The sequence below is a fragment of the Barbus barbus genome (assembly GCF_936440315.1).
Source record: "Barbus barbus genome assembly, chromosome: 3".
Lineage (NCBI taxonomy): Eukaryota > Metazoa > Chordata > Actinopteri > Cypriniformes > Cyprinidae > Barbus > Barbus barbus.
In genome coordinates, this window is record NC_136731.1 from 26,912,334 (window position 1) to 26,928,982 (window position 16,649).

General features: G+C 36.3%; 1 protein-coding gene across 2 annotated transcripts in view; it reads right to left on the reverse strand.

Annotated features, from left to right (window-relative positions):
* Nucleotides 1-16,649, reverse strand: part of LOC306853892 (protein sidekick-1-like) — a 367,593-nt gene that overhangs the window by 208,592 nt on the left and 142,352 nt on the right. For both annotated transcript variants that reach the window (XM_079391575.1, XM_079391574.1), the window contains exon 2: nucleotides 3,604-3,763. In XM_079391575.1, the coding sequence (XP_079247701.1) occupies nucleotides 3,604-3,763 (160 nt within the window). The remainder of the gene's footprint in view (nucleotides 1-3,603; nucleotides 3,764-16,649) is intronic.

Below are 16,649 nucleotides of genomic sequence, written 5' to 3' on the forward strand. Positions count from 1 at the left end.
GCTATATATTTTCTTGTTTACATATGTTTTCAACCAAACTAAAACCTTGAGATATAACGTAACGTTGTTGTAGTACATTGTGTGTAACGGCTAGTTATAAGCTTGTTCAGAAATTGTGACTTCAGTGCTTCAGCCGTAATTTTATGAAGCTAGCCGAAGAGAATACTTTTGTGTGCAAAGAAAACAAAAAGAATGACTTTATTCAACAATTCTTCTTCTCCGCGTCACCCTATAGCGCCATTTTGGAGAGTATCACGATGCATACACGATGCATACACATGCTTTTCCTGCACGCAAACAACGCATGTGCATGAAAACCGTCTATCGAAGTTTAAACTGATATGGCTTTAAAATGCATGATTTCAGTAAAACCAAACAGATGTTTTTTTTTATCTGAAGTAACTTACAAGCTGTAAAGGCACAGTCCTATTCTGGAAAAGGGGGCGGGGAGTAGCAGTTTCTGTTTCTGCTTCCACTCAAATAGGCATTCAAAATAATGTAATAGATGATCTGTGGAGTATTTTGAGCTGAAACTTCACAGACGCATTCTGGGGACACCTGATATTACATATTACACCTGAGACTTATATTTATCTTGTAAAAAGGTGCAGTATAGGTGCTCTTTAAACATTCATACAGCTAGAACAATAGTCCCACTGATAATTGGACAATTTAGTCAAAGTTTGACATTTTTGGGGGGTATTTTATCAGTTATATTTTTTCAGGCTTTTTTCACTACATCACATTAAACAATCGGAGCAATAACCAAACATTAACACTGTCTACAATCCAGTCAATACCTGATGGATAAAATCAAGTCCTGTTCTACACTTTTTTGTTTGATAAGACATTTCACTCAGATATACAGGTGCATCTCAATAAATTAGAATGTCGTGAAAAAGTTCATTTTTTTCTTGTAAGTTATTTCAAAAAGTGAAACTTTCATATATTTTAGATTCATTGCATGTAAAGTAAAACATTTCAAAAGTTTTTTTGTTTTAATTTTGATGATTAGAGCTTACAGCTCATGAAAGTCAAAAATCAGTATCTCAAAATATTAGAATATTTACATTTGAGTTTCAATTAATGACCATCCCTACAGTATAAATTTAAATCTCTTGTTCTTTGAAACCCCAATAATGGACAAGACTGCTGACTTGGCAATGATCCAGAAGACAAACATTGACGCCCTCCACAAAGAGGGTAAGTCACAGAGGGTCATTACTGAAAGGGGTGGCTGTTTACAGAGTGCTGTATCAAAGCATATTAAATGCAAAGTTGACTGGAAGGAAGAATTTGGGTAGGAAAAGGTGCACAAGCAGCAGGGATGACAGCAAGCTTGAGAATACTGTCAAGCAAAGCTGATTCAAACACTTGTGAGAGCTTCACAAGGAGTGGACTGAAGCTGGAGTCAGTGCATCAAGAGTCTCCACGCTCAGACGTCTTCAGGAAAAGGGCTACCAAGCCACTTCTGAACCAGAGACAACGTCAGAAGCGTCTTATCTGGGCTGTGGAGAAAAAGAACTGGACTGTTGCTCAGTGGTCCAAAGTCCTCTTTTCAGATGAAAGTAAATTTTGCATTTCATTTGGAAATCAAGGTCCCAGAGTCTGGAGAAAGAGTGGAGAGGCACATAACCCACGTTGCTTGAAATCCAGTGTGAAGTTTCCACAGTCAGTGATGATTTGGGCTGCCATGCCATCTGCTGGTGTTGGTCCACTGTGTTTTCTGAAGTCCACAGTCAACACAGCCATGTACCATGAAATTTTAGAGCACTTCATGCTTCCTTCTGCTGACAAGCTTTATGGAGATGCTGATTTCATTTTCCAGTAGGACTTGGCACCTGCCCACACTGCCAAAGGTACCAAAAGCTGGTTCAATGACCATGGTGTTACTGTGCTTGATTGGCCAGCACACTCGCCTGACCTGAACCCCATAGAGAATCTATGGGGTATTGTCAAGAGGAAGATGAGAGACACCAGACCCAACAATGCAGATGACCTGAAGGCCGCTATCAAAGCAACCTGGGCTTCCATACCACCTCAGCTGTGCCACAAACTGATCAACTCCATGCCACGCCGAATTGAGGCAGTAATTAAAGCAAAAGGAGTCCCTACCAAGTATTGAGTACATATACAGTAAATGAACATACTTTCCAGAAGGCCAACAATTCACTAAAAATTTTTTTTTTTATTGGTCTTATGAAGTATTCTAATTTGTTGAGATAGTGAATAGGTGGATTTTTGTTAAACGTGAGCCTAAATCATCACAATTAAAAGAAACAAAGACTTAAACTACTTCAGTCTGTGTGCACTGAATTTATTTAATACACGAGTTTCACAATTTGAGTTGAATTACTGAAATAAATGAACTTTTCCACAACATTCTAATTTATTGAGATGCACCTGTATCTCACAATAGGGAAGAAAATACAGTCGCAATTTAAATTTCATCACACTATAAAATGTGACCCTGGACCACAAAACCAGTCTTAAGTCGCTGGGGTATATTTTTAGCAATAGCCAAAAATACATTGTATGGGTCAAAATTATAATTTTTTCTTTTATGCCAAAAATCATTAGGATATTAAGTAAAGGTCATGTTCCATGAATATATTCAGTTTCCTACCTTAAATATATCAAAACTTAATTTTTGATCAGTAATATGCATAGCTAAGAAATTCATTTGGACAACTTTAAAGGTGATTTTCTCAGTATTTAGATTTTTTTTGCACCCTCAGATTCCAGATTTTCAAACAGTATCTTGGCCAAATATTGTCCTATCCTAACAAACCATACATCAATGGAAAGCTTATTTATTCAGCTTTCAGTTGATGTAGAAATCTCAATTTCGAAAAATTTACACTTATGACTGGTTTTGTGGTCCAGGGTCACAAATATTCCATTCACACGCTATATTAACCTTGACTTTGGTTTTTACATTGACTTTCATGATTTCATTATTTTGTTTACAGTAAATCTTCACAATTAAAATTGTTATTAACAGGCATTTGAAATGCAGCATTATCAAAAATAAATGAAGGCCTGATTAAAGTTTCCAAGCCTGTTTTAATGTGACCTTCATTTGACAGAAAGAAGAAAAAAACCCTCTAAATTTGTTCGTTTTGAGAAAAATAGGAGTTGCAAAATCACCTTTGTACAGATGAAAGAAAATAAGTGCTTTAACAAAAACACAAGTTTAATATTTTGAGGTTAAATGTTTAACACTTCTTTTTTTAATAAAAAAAGAAAACGTGCAGTATTTTTTTTAAAATATGTTCTTTAAATTCCAAACTGCTTTCATTAAAAACTACACATTAAGTAATGAGAAACATTCCTTAAACAGATTCATAAACCACAACAGCAGGATAAGAATATTGTTCTAAGGGTTAATGGTCATGGTTTGAACAAATTTAATATACCTGCCACAGACAGTGAATAAATGTGCGGGTTGTACAGAAGAAAAGCTGCAGGCGGGATTAATATTAGACTTTTTGTCTTTCATATTAACCGTGAGCCTCTGCTGTTCTCTCTCATTGTAACCTTGAGACAGTTGTGAGCAGGACTTCATCTCCAGAAAGCCTTAAGTTGAAAGCTGGCACTCACTTGTACTTGGGGGAGAAGGCTGTGATATCTGTGTTGTTGAGCATCCATTTGAACTCCAGAGGCCAGCTGCCCTCCGCCAGGCAGGTCATGACCAGACGGTTCCCTTCTAGGTGGATCTCTGGAGGCCCCGGCTCCGTTTTGAAGTAGGGGGCCACATCACCTACAGGCAGACATGAAAGAGGCACAGTTAGAAAAGGTGCCAGCTCGCTGTAACGCTACCGGGCGCAGGCACAAAGTCATGTACCATCAAAGATGAAGTAAATACGCACGGTTCCTCAATTTACATCAACTAGCGTCGTCAACTTCATGGAAATCCACAATGATAGAGACGCCTATTTATGCCCATTCCTCAGTGTGAGCAAACAAACAGAAGCAATCATGCAAAGGTTATCGCAACATGTTTCTACAAAGGTGGAGAAATCTTTCATGACACCTCACAGTGTCTGAGAACCAAAGACAGTCAGCAGCAAACCTTTTAAATCCTCCATCTGCAGATTTCTTCACACTTCACAAGAGCAAGGCTGCGAGCTTTGATTTGAAAAAAAGGACGACTTAGAGCCAGGATACCTGGGTGCAGTGAATCTGACTTCTGTCAGCGGCATCGCCGTGTTTCCCCTAAAGCTCAGACAAATCAATTGTGCCGTGCAATGGCTCTTTTAAACAGTGTATAAACCATCTGAAATATGTAAGTGAGAGAAGTGCATCCAAGCCGATATGCACTCGTTTTCTGTATCATTTTTTTACTGGAAAACAAGAGAAAAATATTATCTAAACATCAGGATGATTTACTCAAAGCGTAATATAATGCTTGTTTAATTGGATGCATTTTGATGTACAGTAAATGTATTTTTCTTACGCCGTTGGCAAAATGCTTTCTAATTTAGGCAAAAATCTCACTAAATATACAGTAGTTAGATTTATGCACACAACAAATAAACACTATTTGTCAATGTACTAAGAAACATAAACTTATTATAAGAGATGTTATTATGTTATGGCAGTAAATGCATCCAGTTTTAGAGATGTTCTTATTGGTAAACAAGATACAGATACTGATTAAGAAAGCCATGTTTTGCATATGCTGAGGGATATAATGAGGCTTTTTCCTTAGCCTCTACAGATTCCCATACTGGATGTAGCAATTAATCTTTTTTTAAAGAAAAAAGATCCAATTTCCAGTTCTATAAATTGACTCGTTTGCATTTATATATCCACATCCAGACACTTTAAGCTCGTACAGGCTCCTGAATTGCTGTTTCAGTTAAATGGGCGAAATGTCAAGGGGTCACAAACCTGCTGTAGGGCACATGGTGGAGAATGTAGACAGATGCAGCCGAGCTGCTGTGGAGCATATCAATGAGGCCTGTAAAAATGGAATGAAAGGAGGAGATGGAGTCCGAGGGCCAGTGAGACTCTAGGTGACAGCTGAGAGAGACATAGTGTCCTTGAGGTCAGCGCGATTGAGAAATATCTGAGAGTGACCGGTATAGGCGAGGAAAGATGGGCATTGCTTTATGGCCGTTTTATGGGTTTACTATAGTCATCTCTCCAGAATGGAGGACACAAAACGCAAGGACCATACATTGAAGAAGATTTCCTCTGTTTTTGGGTACTATGATAAAAAATGTATGGGTGGACCTTCTGCCAATCAGGTTCCATCCTGGAGCTCCTTCTCTGGGGAGTTGAGAACCTTTTATCTCATGGGTATTCAATTCAACTTCCACGATGTCTATCCTCTGAATTTATCTACTAGCAAAGCTTAGAACAATCAGACTGTTTCAGGAGCCCATATGTTGCTCAAAGATTAAATTAAAAAAGCAATAAGCATTTCAGGATTTGCAAAAGAAATTCTAGGATTTTCATATTTTGGGCTTTGGTTGTTAAATTTGCAGACACACACACACACACACACACGTTTGTTTTTGTGAAAAGAGGGGACATCCCATAGGCGTAATGGTTTTTATACTGTACAAACTGTATGTGCTATTGCCCTACACCTAAACTTAGCCCTCACAGGAAACTGTGCATTTCTACTTTCCCCCAAAAAACTTACACTGTATGATTTATAAACGTTTTGAAAAGTGGGGACATGGGGCAATGTCCTGATAAGTCACCTTCACCTTGTAATACCTATGTCATACCCATGTTATTATACAAATGTATGTCCTCAGTTGTCACAAAAAACGCGCACACACACAAACACACACACCCACACACACACACACACACGCACACACATGCGCGCACACACACACACACACACACACAATAAATTGGCTGGGGGAGTGATGGCATTTGACATCTTTTGTAATTAATCTCTGGGTATATTTTTTCCCTCTTTTTCATAAAAGTCATAAAAATGCTATTGTGGATTTTTTTATTTTGATATTGGGGAAAATGGGACCACAAAATCCAGAAACTACAACAAGCCACTTTATGGATGCTTTTCACTTAAAGTCTGTGTAAAGGCCATTCAGAGAATTGTTTCTAAACACATAGAAATATATTGCTGAAAACACATTACAAAGACTGTGAGCTTTGTAGTACTGAATAGTGGAGTTAGACCGTTAAACAGTTTTTTTTTTTTTTTTTTTTTTTTTACCAGTTTTGTGTTCAGGATTTTTTGGGCCGGATTTTGATACTTTATTTTATTTACTTGGTGTTTTTTTTTTTCTCTCATTCAAATTTGGCTGGGTGGTTAATAACACATTTTTCTGTGGTTTGACAAACTCAGAGCACATATTTAATATGGTAACACTTTATTTCGATAGCCCACTTTAGACATTCTACTAACAGTAAGTAACTATGCAACTACGTGTCAACTAGCAGTCATTAGAGTATTAGTAGACTGTCAGCTTAATATCTTGTAACACTTTATTTTGATGGGTCCACAACATACAACATACTGAGAATGAGGAACTTTGCAAGTATATGCCAACTTACTCTACTAACCCTAAACCTACCCTACTGAGAGTTAGTAGATATGTAGTTGTAAATTAATGAGAATTAGTTGACATGTAGTTGACATGTAGTTACAAAGTTACTTATAGTTAGTAGAATGTCTAAACTGGACTATCAAAATAAAGTGTAACCTTTAATATTGCTTCACATAGACTTTAAAAAAACTGCAACAAATGTTATATTTGTAATTTGTTATAGTTTCTGTTCAACACTTTACTCGATTATGTGCTCAATATTACTGCAGGCCTGAATAAAAGAGGCAGACGCATCATAACTGGCCTCCTTTCCTCACAAAACGCTTAAATTCAACTCAATAATACATCACAAAAATGTTTTCTTAAGCTTGAGGGTTTGCAGCAATCAAGAGCTGTAGTAATTAAAGCAAACACTCAATGCTAATCATGGATAATCATTCTAAGATTAATATCTGACTGCGCTAGCACTGAAATGTTCGGTCAGACTGACGTTCATCCTTCTCTTCCCCTAGTCTCTGTCTCTCCAGTTCTTCATCTCAGAGGGAAATCATGTCTACAAGCAGACACCTGCTCACCTCTAAGGCAAATAAATCTCCTAAATCTAAAGAGTGCAAAGCATCCCCACATGGCATTTAACCAAGCTTTAGGAAACACTGAACCCCACAGACATAGTTGCTTCAGTATTTGCCATAAAGACATAAGGAGCTTGGATTCTCACATGCGACACACGCATGGACTGCCTTCAAGAGTTCAAAAACAATCCCCTGCTTGTGTTGTTCTATCCTTTCATTCGCTGAAAACATCGAAGGACATGCCAGACTTGACACGCCTCTTATTTCATTCCTCTAGCACCGACATAAAACCTGTAAAATGTTAGTAGCCTTATGGTTGGCTGTAAATATAAAAAAGCAATAAGAGTGGCAAGGAAACCGCGCACCCATGTTTAATCGTCCTCACCAGAGTGAGGAGCACCTTGTTAAAAAAGTTTTCAACCGTTAGTATCAATCCATTTTTCATCGGACGCGTTTCACCTACTTAGCTAGAAGCTCTTCTCTGACAGCTTCACATTCGCCTCTCACTCATTGTGTGTCTTATTCTTATTTGATGCTGTGAAGATGAGAGGGGAAATGCATTTTTAATTTTTGATCAGTCTACTTCAGGCTCTAAGAGGGACATTTGTCAGAAAGCAGGATTTTCCTTGCTCTTTTGAAAGCGAAGAGCTTGATGTTCTATGCAGACATACTCTAATATTTACAATTTTCAAAGCTTCCTGCACACTGCAACCAAACAAATGATGGAAATTGCACTGCAAAAAAGTTCAAATAACATCACAATTCTGACTCGTTAAATTTCACAAGTTTGTAACGACGTTGTAGCATTAGTGGCCTTTCATGACTCTACAACACTATTCTGCTACTTTTCCTTTATTTAAAAACCGGTCACGTATTTCTGAAACATTTAAACATTGCTTTAACTTTTTTACAAGACAATTAAAGAGTTAGTAATAAACTAAACAAAACAGTGATATTGTGAAATATAATGATCTTTACTTAACATCCTAAAGAATTTGGGCATAAAAGAAAAATCAATAATTTTGACCCAAACAATGTATTTTTGGCTATTGCTACAAATATACCCTAGCGACTTAAGACTGCTTTTGTGCTCCAGGGTCACATATGCTGATTTGCTGCTCAAGAAGCATTTCTTATTATTAAAAAGGTTGAAAACAGTTGTGCTGCTTAATATTTTTGTGTAAATTAAATACTTTTTTCAGGATTCTTTGATGAATAGAAAGTTCAAAAGAACAGCATTTATTTGAAACAGAAATCTTTTGTAACATGATAAATGTGTTTGCTGTCACTTTTGATCAATTTAGTGTATCCTTGTTGTATAAAAGTATTAATGTCTTTGCAAAAAATATCATACTGACCCCACACTTTTTAATGGTAATATATACAGACATCAAAAGAGAACCTCCTCTACATATATATGCTATTCAACACAAATGTAACTCCCCATATTTGCATATCAAAATCTATTCAGCATTTTGCAAATTATGAATACTATACGGGCTCTCTCTAAAGACTAGGTTTGTGAGTATTCATCATTTACATTTAAATATATGAAAATATACAAGAAATATATATATTTACACAGTAAATTATGCAATCAATCAACTCAAAAATACTAAGTAAGAATTTTAAACTAAGCTGCTATTCCACATTTAAAGGTACATGACAGTAGTGAAAACATCCCGTTTACTTCTAAGGGCCTGAGAAAGGATAACTAAATTACAGCCTATGAATCCTTCTCTAACCTAAGTGGACTTTAGGGGACAAATAAAAAGCTATCCACTTCTAGAATTTGATCTCTTTAAATCAATGCTTTTCGCAATTATGCCTCAGGATCAAAACGTTTATGGTGTAAACATACAATTTGCACTCACATTTTTTCAGCGAGCATGTGAGTGGACATGGGTCAATGTCCTTTTCGACCCATGAGGGGAGTATCAGCAGTGTACACAAGGAAAATCTGTCACTGAAAAAAGTACACACTCATCGTGATGGGCTATCTTATGTTTGCAACTAACATTGTCCATCTTGATGAAAAAGGCCAAAAAGGACCTTGATTGTGTTAGCATAAGTGCTGTAGGTATTCCCAGCGAAACACCCGGAGAAGAATTCACAATCATTGTACGTCGCGTTCTGTTTGATATGCTGTGGGAACGGCTGTCCTTGTGAATACCAACGAATCCTCTACAAATTCTCATTCATTTGGATCAAATCAAGCAGACAAAAAATAGGAAAGGGAAGGAAAAGAAACAAGTACAACTGAACCAAATCAGCTCTTCACCTCCCGGTAAGGAAATGAAAACATCCTCTTCTGCTTATCAATGTCATAACGATACACCATTCACAAACAACCCTCCATCAAATTCAAAATGAACATTATTAATGAGTATAATAATGGTAAATCAGATAAAGGCAGGATTTTGATGTAGTTTCAGGCAAGCCTCTTTAAGCATGCTACATCTCGAGAAAGACCCTTCCCATCTGCTGCGGGTCCCTGGGCGGCTCAGGCAGATGCCTGTTAGACAGGTAGAGTGCGGGCGTCTTTCCCGTCTACTCCACCTTTCCTATTTTGCCAGGTGTGCTCAATGGAGCCTTCACTTTCCATTTGTCTGTGCATGAAGCTGGAGTGGCAGTGTGGGGCTCATCAGCATTCTGCCTCTCCAGTGGATCGTACCACTGCAACTTCAGGAATGCATAAACAGAGACCAAGGAAGATATTCAATTTGTTGGGATTATTATCAAAGATGAAATGTTCCGACAGCAGACAGCTTGGCTAAACGTGGATGTAACAGGCATCCTCCAGGCCTGATGGGCTACGTTGATGAAACCTGCCCCTGCTTTTTCATTAGCTACTGCTGCTTTTCTAACTTTTCCTAACAGGAATGCAAACCTGAAAGTGCGATGCCGCAAAAATCCACAGAAAATCCAAGAAAAAAAAAAAAAAAAAAAAACAAACTAAACAGCAATTTTATTTCTAATTATTTCTTTAGACCTACGCATGATTTTATCTTGATTATTTCTAACTAGTAATTAAGAATGTGAAATTTAGCTAACTTACTAAGTCGATCTTAATTGTTTAATAGTATTTTAAATATTATTTACAATACAGCCTTATAGAGTTGCTGCTGTCTATTATGTTGCTAATATTTTTGAACAGAAAAACGCTCATTGCTTTTAGGCCACTAACACACTAAAGTTTCAGAAGCGATAGTTGCATGGTGTAATGTTATCGTGTGTGTACAAAACAGAACTAGGGCCCTATGAATTCTGCGATGCGGAAAGAGCAGAATTCAGTCATAGAAATGGAATTTACTGTATAACGCGGAACGTCACAGATTTTGCCATATTTTGTATGGATAAATCAAAAGTAGGTCAGTGCACTTAAATCAAAACACAATATGGACAAGTATCTGTGAATATGAAGCCACGAAAATACTATTTAAATATGATTCCTGCATGTTCTGCATGTCTCTGTTGTGAATGAATGGCGTAGACGTGCAGTCGCACATACTGAAGCGTGTGGTGTTTTCAGCCACTGCTGCCTCAATAAATGAGTACATGAACACATGAACATAATCTCCAGAGTTGTTCTGAGAGTCACTTCATGAGCATTTTACCATTTTATTTGAAAATAACTATCGTCATATCATATATAAAAAGAAACATAAAGGTCTTCACAGCAACCCATCAAAATAAAAGTTTGGTTTAACTTGAAGAAACTGTGACAGAAATACATTACTTAATGTAATAATAGTATCACTACTAATAAAAACATATTATTAAAACATAATTTTAAGGAATATTTATCAGAAAAAATATTTACCAGAATTTATTTAGCACAAAAATGTAAATACACAACACAGTATTTCTGAAAAAAAGTATAAATAAATAAAATAATGGTTTTTATAAAAAATAATAATAATTAGACCTAATCAGAGATGCTTTTGGTTATTAAAATTTAATGAAATCAAAATGGAATAATAATTAAAAAAAAAAAAAAAATGGAAGTAAGAAAAATAGAAATTTAAAATGGAAATTGGATTGGATTTTATTTCTTGGTTGTCACTCCTGTAAATTACTGAACAGTGTGTGAACAGATCAATAATTATGACAAACATTCTACCCAATAATTATTTTCATTTTATGACCAGTAACAAATAACTGGCCACTATTTTAAAAAAATTGGCAAAAGTTTGCCATTTTGTCTAAAATAAACAAAATAATAACACTAAAAACTAACCAATAGATTTTGTCAAGGTAAAGTCAATAGTTATCCATATTTCATAAAGTACATTAATGTTGTAATACCTAAATTAACTTATGCATCGCAATTGTACAATGTGTTATGAAATATGGATAACTATTCAATTTGAGATGAAGAACTCAAGAAATATTGCTCTTAAGGAGTTATATCCTTGCACTGTAATCTAACTCTAGCCCTTCAGGTTAGTGCTAGATGATAACAAAACCATTTTAAAATCTAAAAATAGGCCAAAAACAAACATTCAGTAAATATAAAATATGAAATTTAGCTGGTAATGGTATTGCCTTTTGACATTTCATTATTGTTACAGGACTACAACTACCTCAAATATCCCTCCGGCCACGAAAACCAGGATCACTTTGCATTCCTTGTCAAATCAAGGACCTCTGCAATCATTTGTAACGTCAGATAAGAAGCTAACAGCCTCCCAATGCTGGTTACTTCTGCACTGCATGGGAAATACGGCCCTGCCTTCTGACTCTTAACTCAATTACCTTTAAAAGGGCTTCTGGGAGCACTAGCCTGCTTTTTATCTGTCAGTCTGTCTGGGGGAGTAAAGCCCACACACTGACAATCAGAGTGGGCAAAACTAGCTCATTACCATCCATTTGATGAGCTGACTATGAATCAAAGCCCTAGCCAGGGCTTTGAACCTGAGAGCACAGCGCTTGACAAGATATGATACATCAACACAGGAAGAAGCACACGTGAAGTTAGTTAACAGCCAACCGCATACTGTCGCACAAGGCATCAAACTTTGCAAATTATAGGAATATAAGATTTCAACTCAAAAAAGGATTAAACGATTTTAAAAAGTGGTGTTTGCTAGGGAAAGTGTCATTATTACTATTTCTCAAAACAACATGCAACCATACAGCAATGTGCTAAAATGACTCAAATCAGTTTAGCAACAGTCTATCAACCACCAAAAACACCCTAGCGACCATACAGCAACTTGCAAAAACCCACTAAAAATAGTGACCATCTAGCAACACTTTAGCAACCAGCCAGACCCTAACAACAAGAGTTGGGTATAATGCGTTACTCAGTAACTTATTACACAGTAATGTGATTACAGTTATTTAGGTCAATAAAATTACATTACTTAAGTTACAAGTGCAGCGTTAAAAAAAATATGAAGTAAAATGCATTTTAAAATTATGTTTTACACTCCAGTATGTCCTTTAAATGCAAGCTAAGACTTCATTTAAAAATAAACACTTCAAGCTTTCTTTAGAATATTTCTCATGTCTGTGCATTCGCTGTATCCGCCGAGTTTTTGTTCATTTTTGTGGCGCGTTTCAGAAAGAAGTTCACGGAGTCCGAGACGGCAGAAAATGCACCATGTTTGTTTTCTTTATTTTACAAAAACACGGTGTTTTGTTGATATTGTGAGTGTAAAAAGTAAACTTGAAAGTAAAGTTATAAGTAATCCGATTACTTTTTAAATGCAGTAAATTTGCAATTTTAAAGAAGTAATTAGTCATTTGTAGTGGATTACTTTTATTTGAGATACTTACCCAACACTGCTAACAACTATTAAAATCGCTGACAACACTTTAGGGAACATTTACACAACAACGATTATACTAAAAATAGAAACGTTTTTCCTTTGCATTTCTGAAAAGGTTTGCATACAGATGACAATGTTGTCAAAACAGTCCACACATATCTGCAAAAATGACTAAAAATGGTGTATTATGCATGTCAGGCCAGTAGTCACTGAAAAAAAGTGACAGTGCCACTTTGTGGAAAAACGCATACCTATAGACTGAACACGTAACACACATATACATCACCGTTTTCACAAATTTGTGTTTATATAGTTTACATGTCGCCTAGATGATAATAGTGTCATTTTCAAAAACTTTGAGACTTGTTTTCAAAAGATTGCATTTTAAGGCTCCCAAAATGGCTAAAACACATTAAACACATTATTCAGTCTTTAGTTGAAACAGTGTCATTTAACATAGAAAGACCACATAGAAAGACCCCGCCAACCACCCAGAAGACCCTAGAATCCACATAGCAGTTTGCTAAAAACCACTAAAGATTAACACCCTGGCAACCATACAGAAATGTGCTAAAAAAACATTTAAAACAACTTGCATTGTCAAGCATCATATTTCCTTAAGAATTTCATCAGCAATTAAATATATTTTTTTAATTATTAGAAAATGTAGTTTTAATGATTTCTAATAGAATAATGGTTGGACAACAGTATCTGAGGTTCAGTTCCATCTTGATGCGAGATCTTTGTTAAATGAACCATTCTTGCTCCTGAAACGGTAAATGAAAGGATGATGCTCTTTAAGAATACCAATTAAAGCCTTATCTTTAACGGTAGAAACTTTTAATCTACACATCAGCACAGTAAGCATTGCTCTGCATGTAGAGTGAAAGTTAAAGTCTTTTCCTGGCCGGATGGCACAGGATGATCATTCCTCTGCCTGACACTGTTTGACAGGCCAGACAGGGAGCAATCAACCCTGTCTACACATCACTGTGGAGACTAACACTCAAGAGTCCAACACAGATGGACAGAGAGAAACACTGAGATTCACCCTCAATACTCACTCTGGGACGTCAAGCATCTCGGTCACAAGAGGAACCAAATTCATCTACTCTGATTCATATAAACACTAAAATATGTGACAAAAAGCTCCTCAACTAGCAACTGCTTAAAAAAGACAACAGTAGGTAGCTGTGCAGAAAGTCACTGTTAAATAATTGCTCGTTTATACCTGCACACTCATGTTGTTCCAAACCCATTGAGACTTTTGTTTATACACATATGAAGATATTTTTAATGAAGAGTTCTGTTCCTCCACTGTAAGTCCATTCCACCAAAACTGACACTTTAAAAAGTTCATGAAGACAAAACTGATATATGAATAAAGTGGTTTACTCCAAGTCTTCTGAAAAGACACAAATAAAAACATGCTTTACATGAGCACATTGAGGAGATTTAATTTAAGCTTTTATTCACATATAAAAACTGATTAACACACGTACATATAGTGCATCAAATATGGCAAAGAGAAGCTCAGATGTGCTTGCATGACATGCAAGAACAAATCTCTTAGATTCATATGGATTTCTTTTATGAAGTATTTATGAACTTGTCGAAGTGTCAAAGTTTTGGTGGAATGAATTTTCAGTGGAGGGACAGAAATCTTTCAGGTTCTATTAAAACTTTTATTTGTGTTTTGAACATGAATTAAAGACATACAAGTTTAGACTAACTGATGACAAAATTCTCTTATTTGGGTAATGAGTTGGAGTTGGAGTTCTTAATAGTGTCTCAATAGTGCATAAAAGGTACTTCCCCTGCTTTATGTAAAAAAACAATTGTTTACATATAGCTTAAGCATAGTAATAAAATGAATAAATCCAGATAATTTGGTCTTGGAAGAATCTGAGAAACAATGCTTCCAGCAATTTGATGAAAACTGAATTCACACTGAACTTTCAAACTTTTGACTGAAGATGTTGCAAATCTAAGCACATTTTGAGAAATTGTTGTGATGTCTTTTGAACCTCCAGAAGAGAAAACCATGAGATTACTAGTTTTTTTTCCCCAAAAGAAAAATCGGAGAACCAGGAGACTTGCACACACATATGCTCTCCATTGCACTGTCTACGAGAAATTGTTCTTTGCTATGAGTGAAAGACTAATAAAGAATAAAACAGGCTGCAGTTCAACATTATCTTTCACAAGTTCATGGATCTAAAAATAAAGTATAGCTTTATTTTTAACTATAGCTTAACAACAATTTCAATATTTCACTACTGACTGAAAAGCCACTTGGCACAATGACAAGCAAGAAGTTTACTTTTGCTAATATGAACTTCAAGTGCAGGCCTAGCTTTTGCTAATGCGGTTTAACTAACTTTACTGTTTATATTATTATTTCCAACTGGCCACTGAAAGTAGGATTTAAACGTACGTCGCCACAACCCTCTTGCTCTCGAGACATCAACAAACTCATAAAGGAACCGACAGAAGAGGGTAATAAAATGGAGGGTAATCACTCACAACAACAATCGCTCAAATGTGCGAGGCTGCCGTGATAATCAAAACAACCATCTCCCTCCACATAAACAACTCAAAATCATCAGCGTTTGAACATTCAGACATTAATAATGCAGAAAACCTTCCATTGTCATATAGCAGGATCTCAAGGCCCACAATCATAAGCCCACTCACACACTCTCAATCCTCGACAACACTGAGGCCAGCTTGGACTCAATCTCTAAGACGCTCCGGCTTTCTCACACAATTCTTCAAAACCAACTTTCGGTCCTACAGCTTACGGAATCAGGTTATCTGCAGAATAACAAACAAACCACGTCCATTTCCATTCCCAACACTTAAAAGTACTACAACTGTTCCATTAAATCTTGAGGTATTTATCACACAGGATGTTTACAGACATGTCTATGCGATTTAACAGCATATTACGAAAACAACAGTGAACAAATAACATGTTTTAAGATGCTCAATCAGTATGATAAACATCTGAAACACAAATATCCCCCATGAGACAAGGTAAATATGCTTTTACGCAGTGGCACAAATTACACATTGTGCCACTAAACACGACATGAAACCCAATGTCTGTCTGTCACATCATTACAAAGGAATTTAAGTCTGTCCACCTCACTGGACTATTAAAAACCCAGAAAGATTGGTATGGGAACTTGTTTTGGTGGCTTTTTTGTTCTGTGCAATGTTTATTTCGAAGGTTGGTTTCTTTGTTCACATCATGTGTTTGTTCAGCCTTCCCTCACTGATTGTTTCCAGGTGTGTGTCATTAATTATTCTCATTAAGTCATTAGGCCTTGTGTATATATTCCCACATGTTTGCCTTGCTCTGTTTGTTATGTCCTTGGTTTCTCAGGCTTTAGGGCTCATGTTGATGTATTTGGTGTTCCCAGGCTAAACCTGCATTGCGTTCTGTACTGCTGTAGCTGAGTGTTATATTACAGAGGGAAGAGGACAGTGCCAAGTCCATCTGCTGGATGAATGTAAACCACTGACTTACCTGGCATGGAAGGAGAACACTGAACAAAGAAACCAATCTTAATTAAATATATGGCAAACAAAAAACACATGAACAAATAATACTGCCATGTAAATTACTGTTTGAAATTTAGGGGTCAGAAACGAAGTATTTTTTTTTAAGAAATGAATACTTTTATTCAGCAAGGATGCATGAAACTGACCAAAAGTGACCGTAAAGACATTAATAATGTTACACATGATCTGTA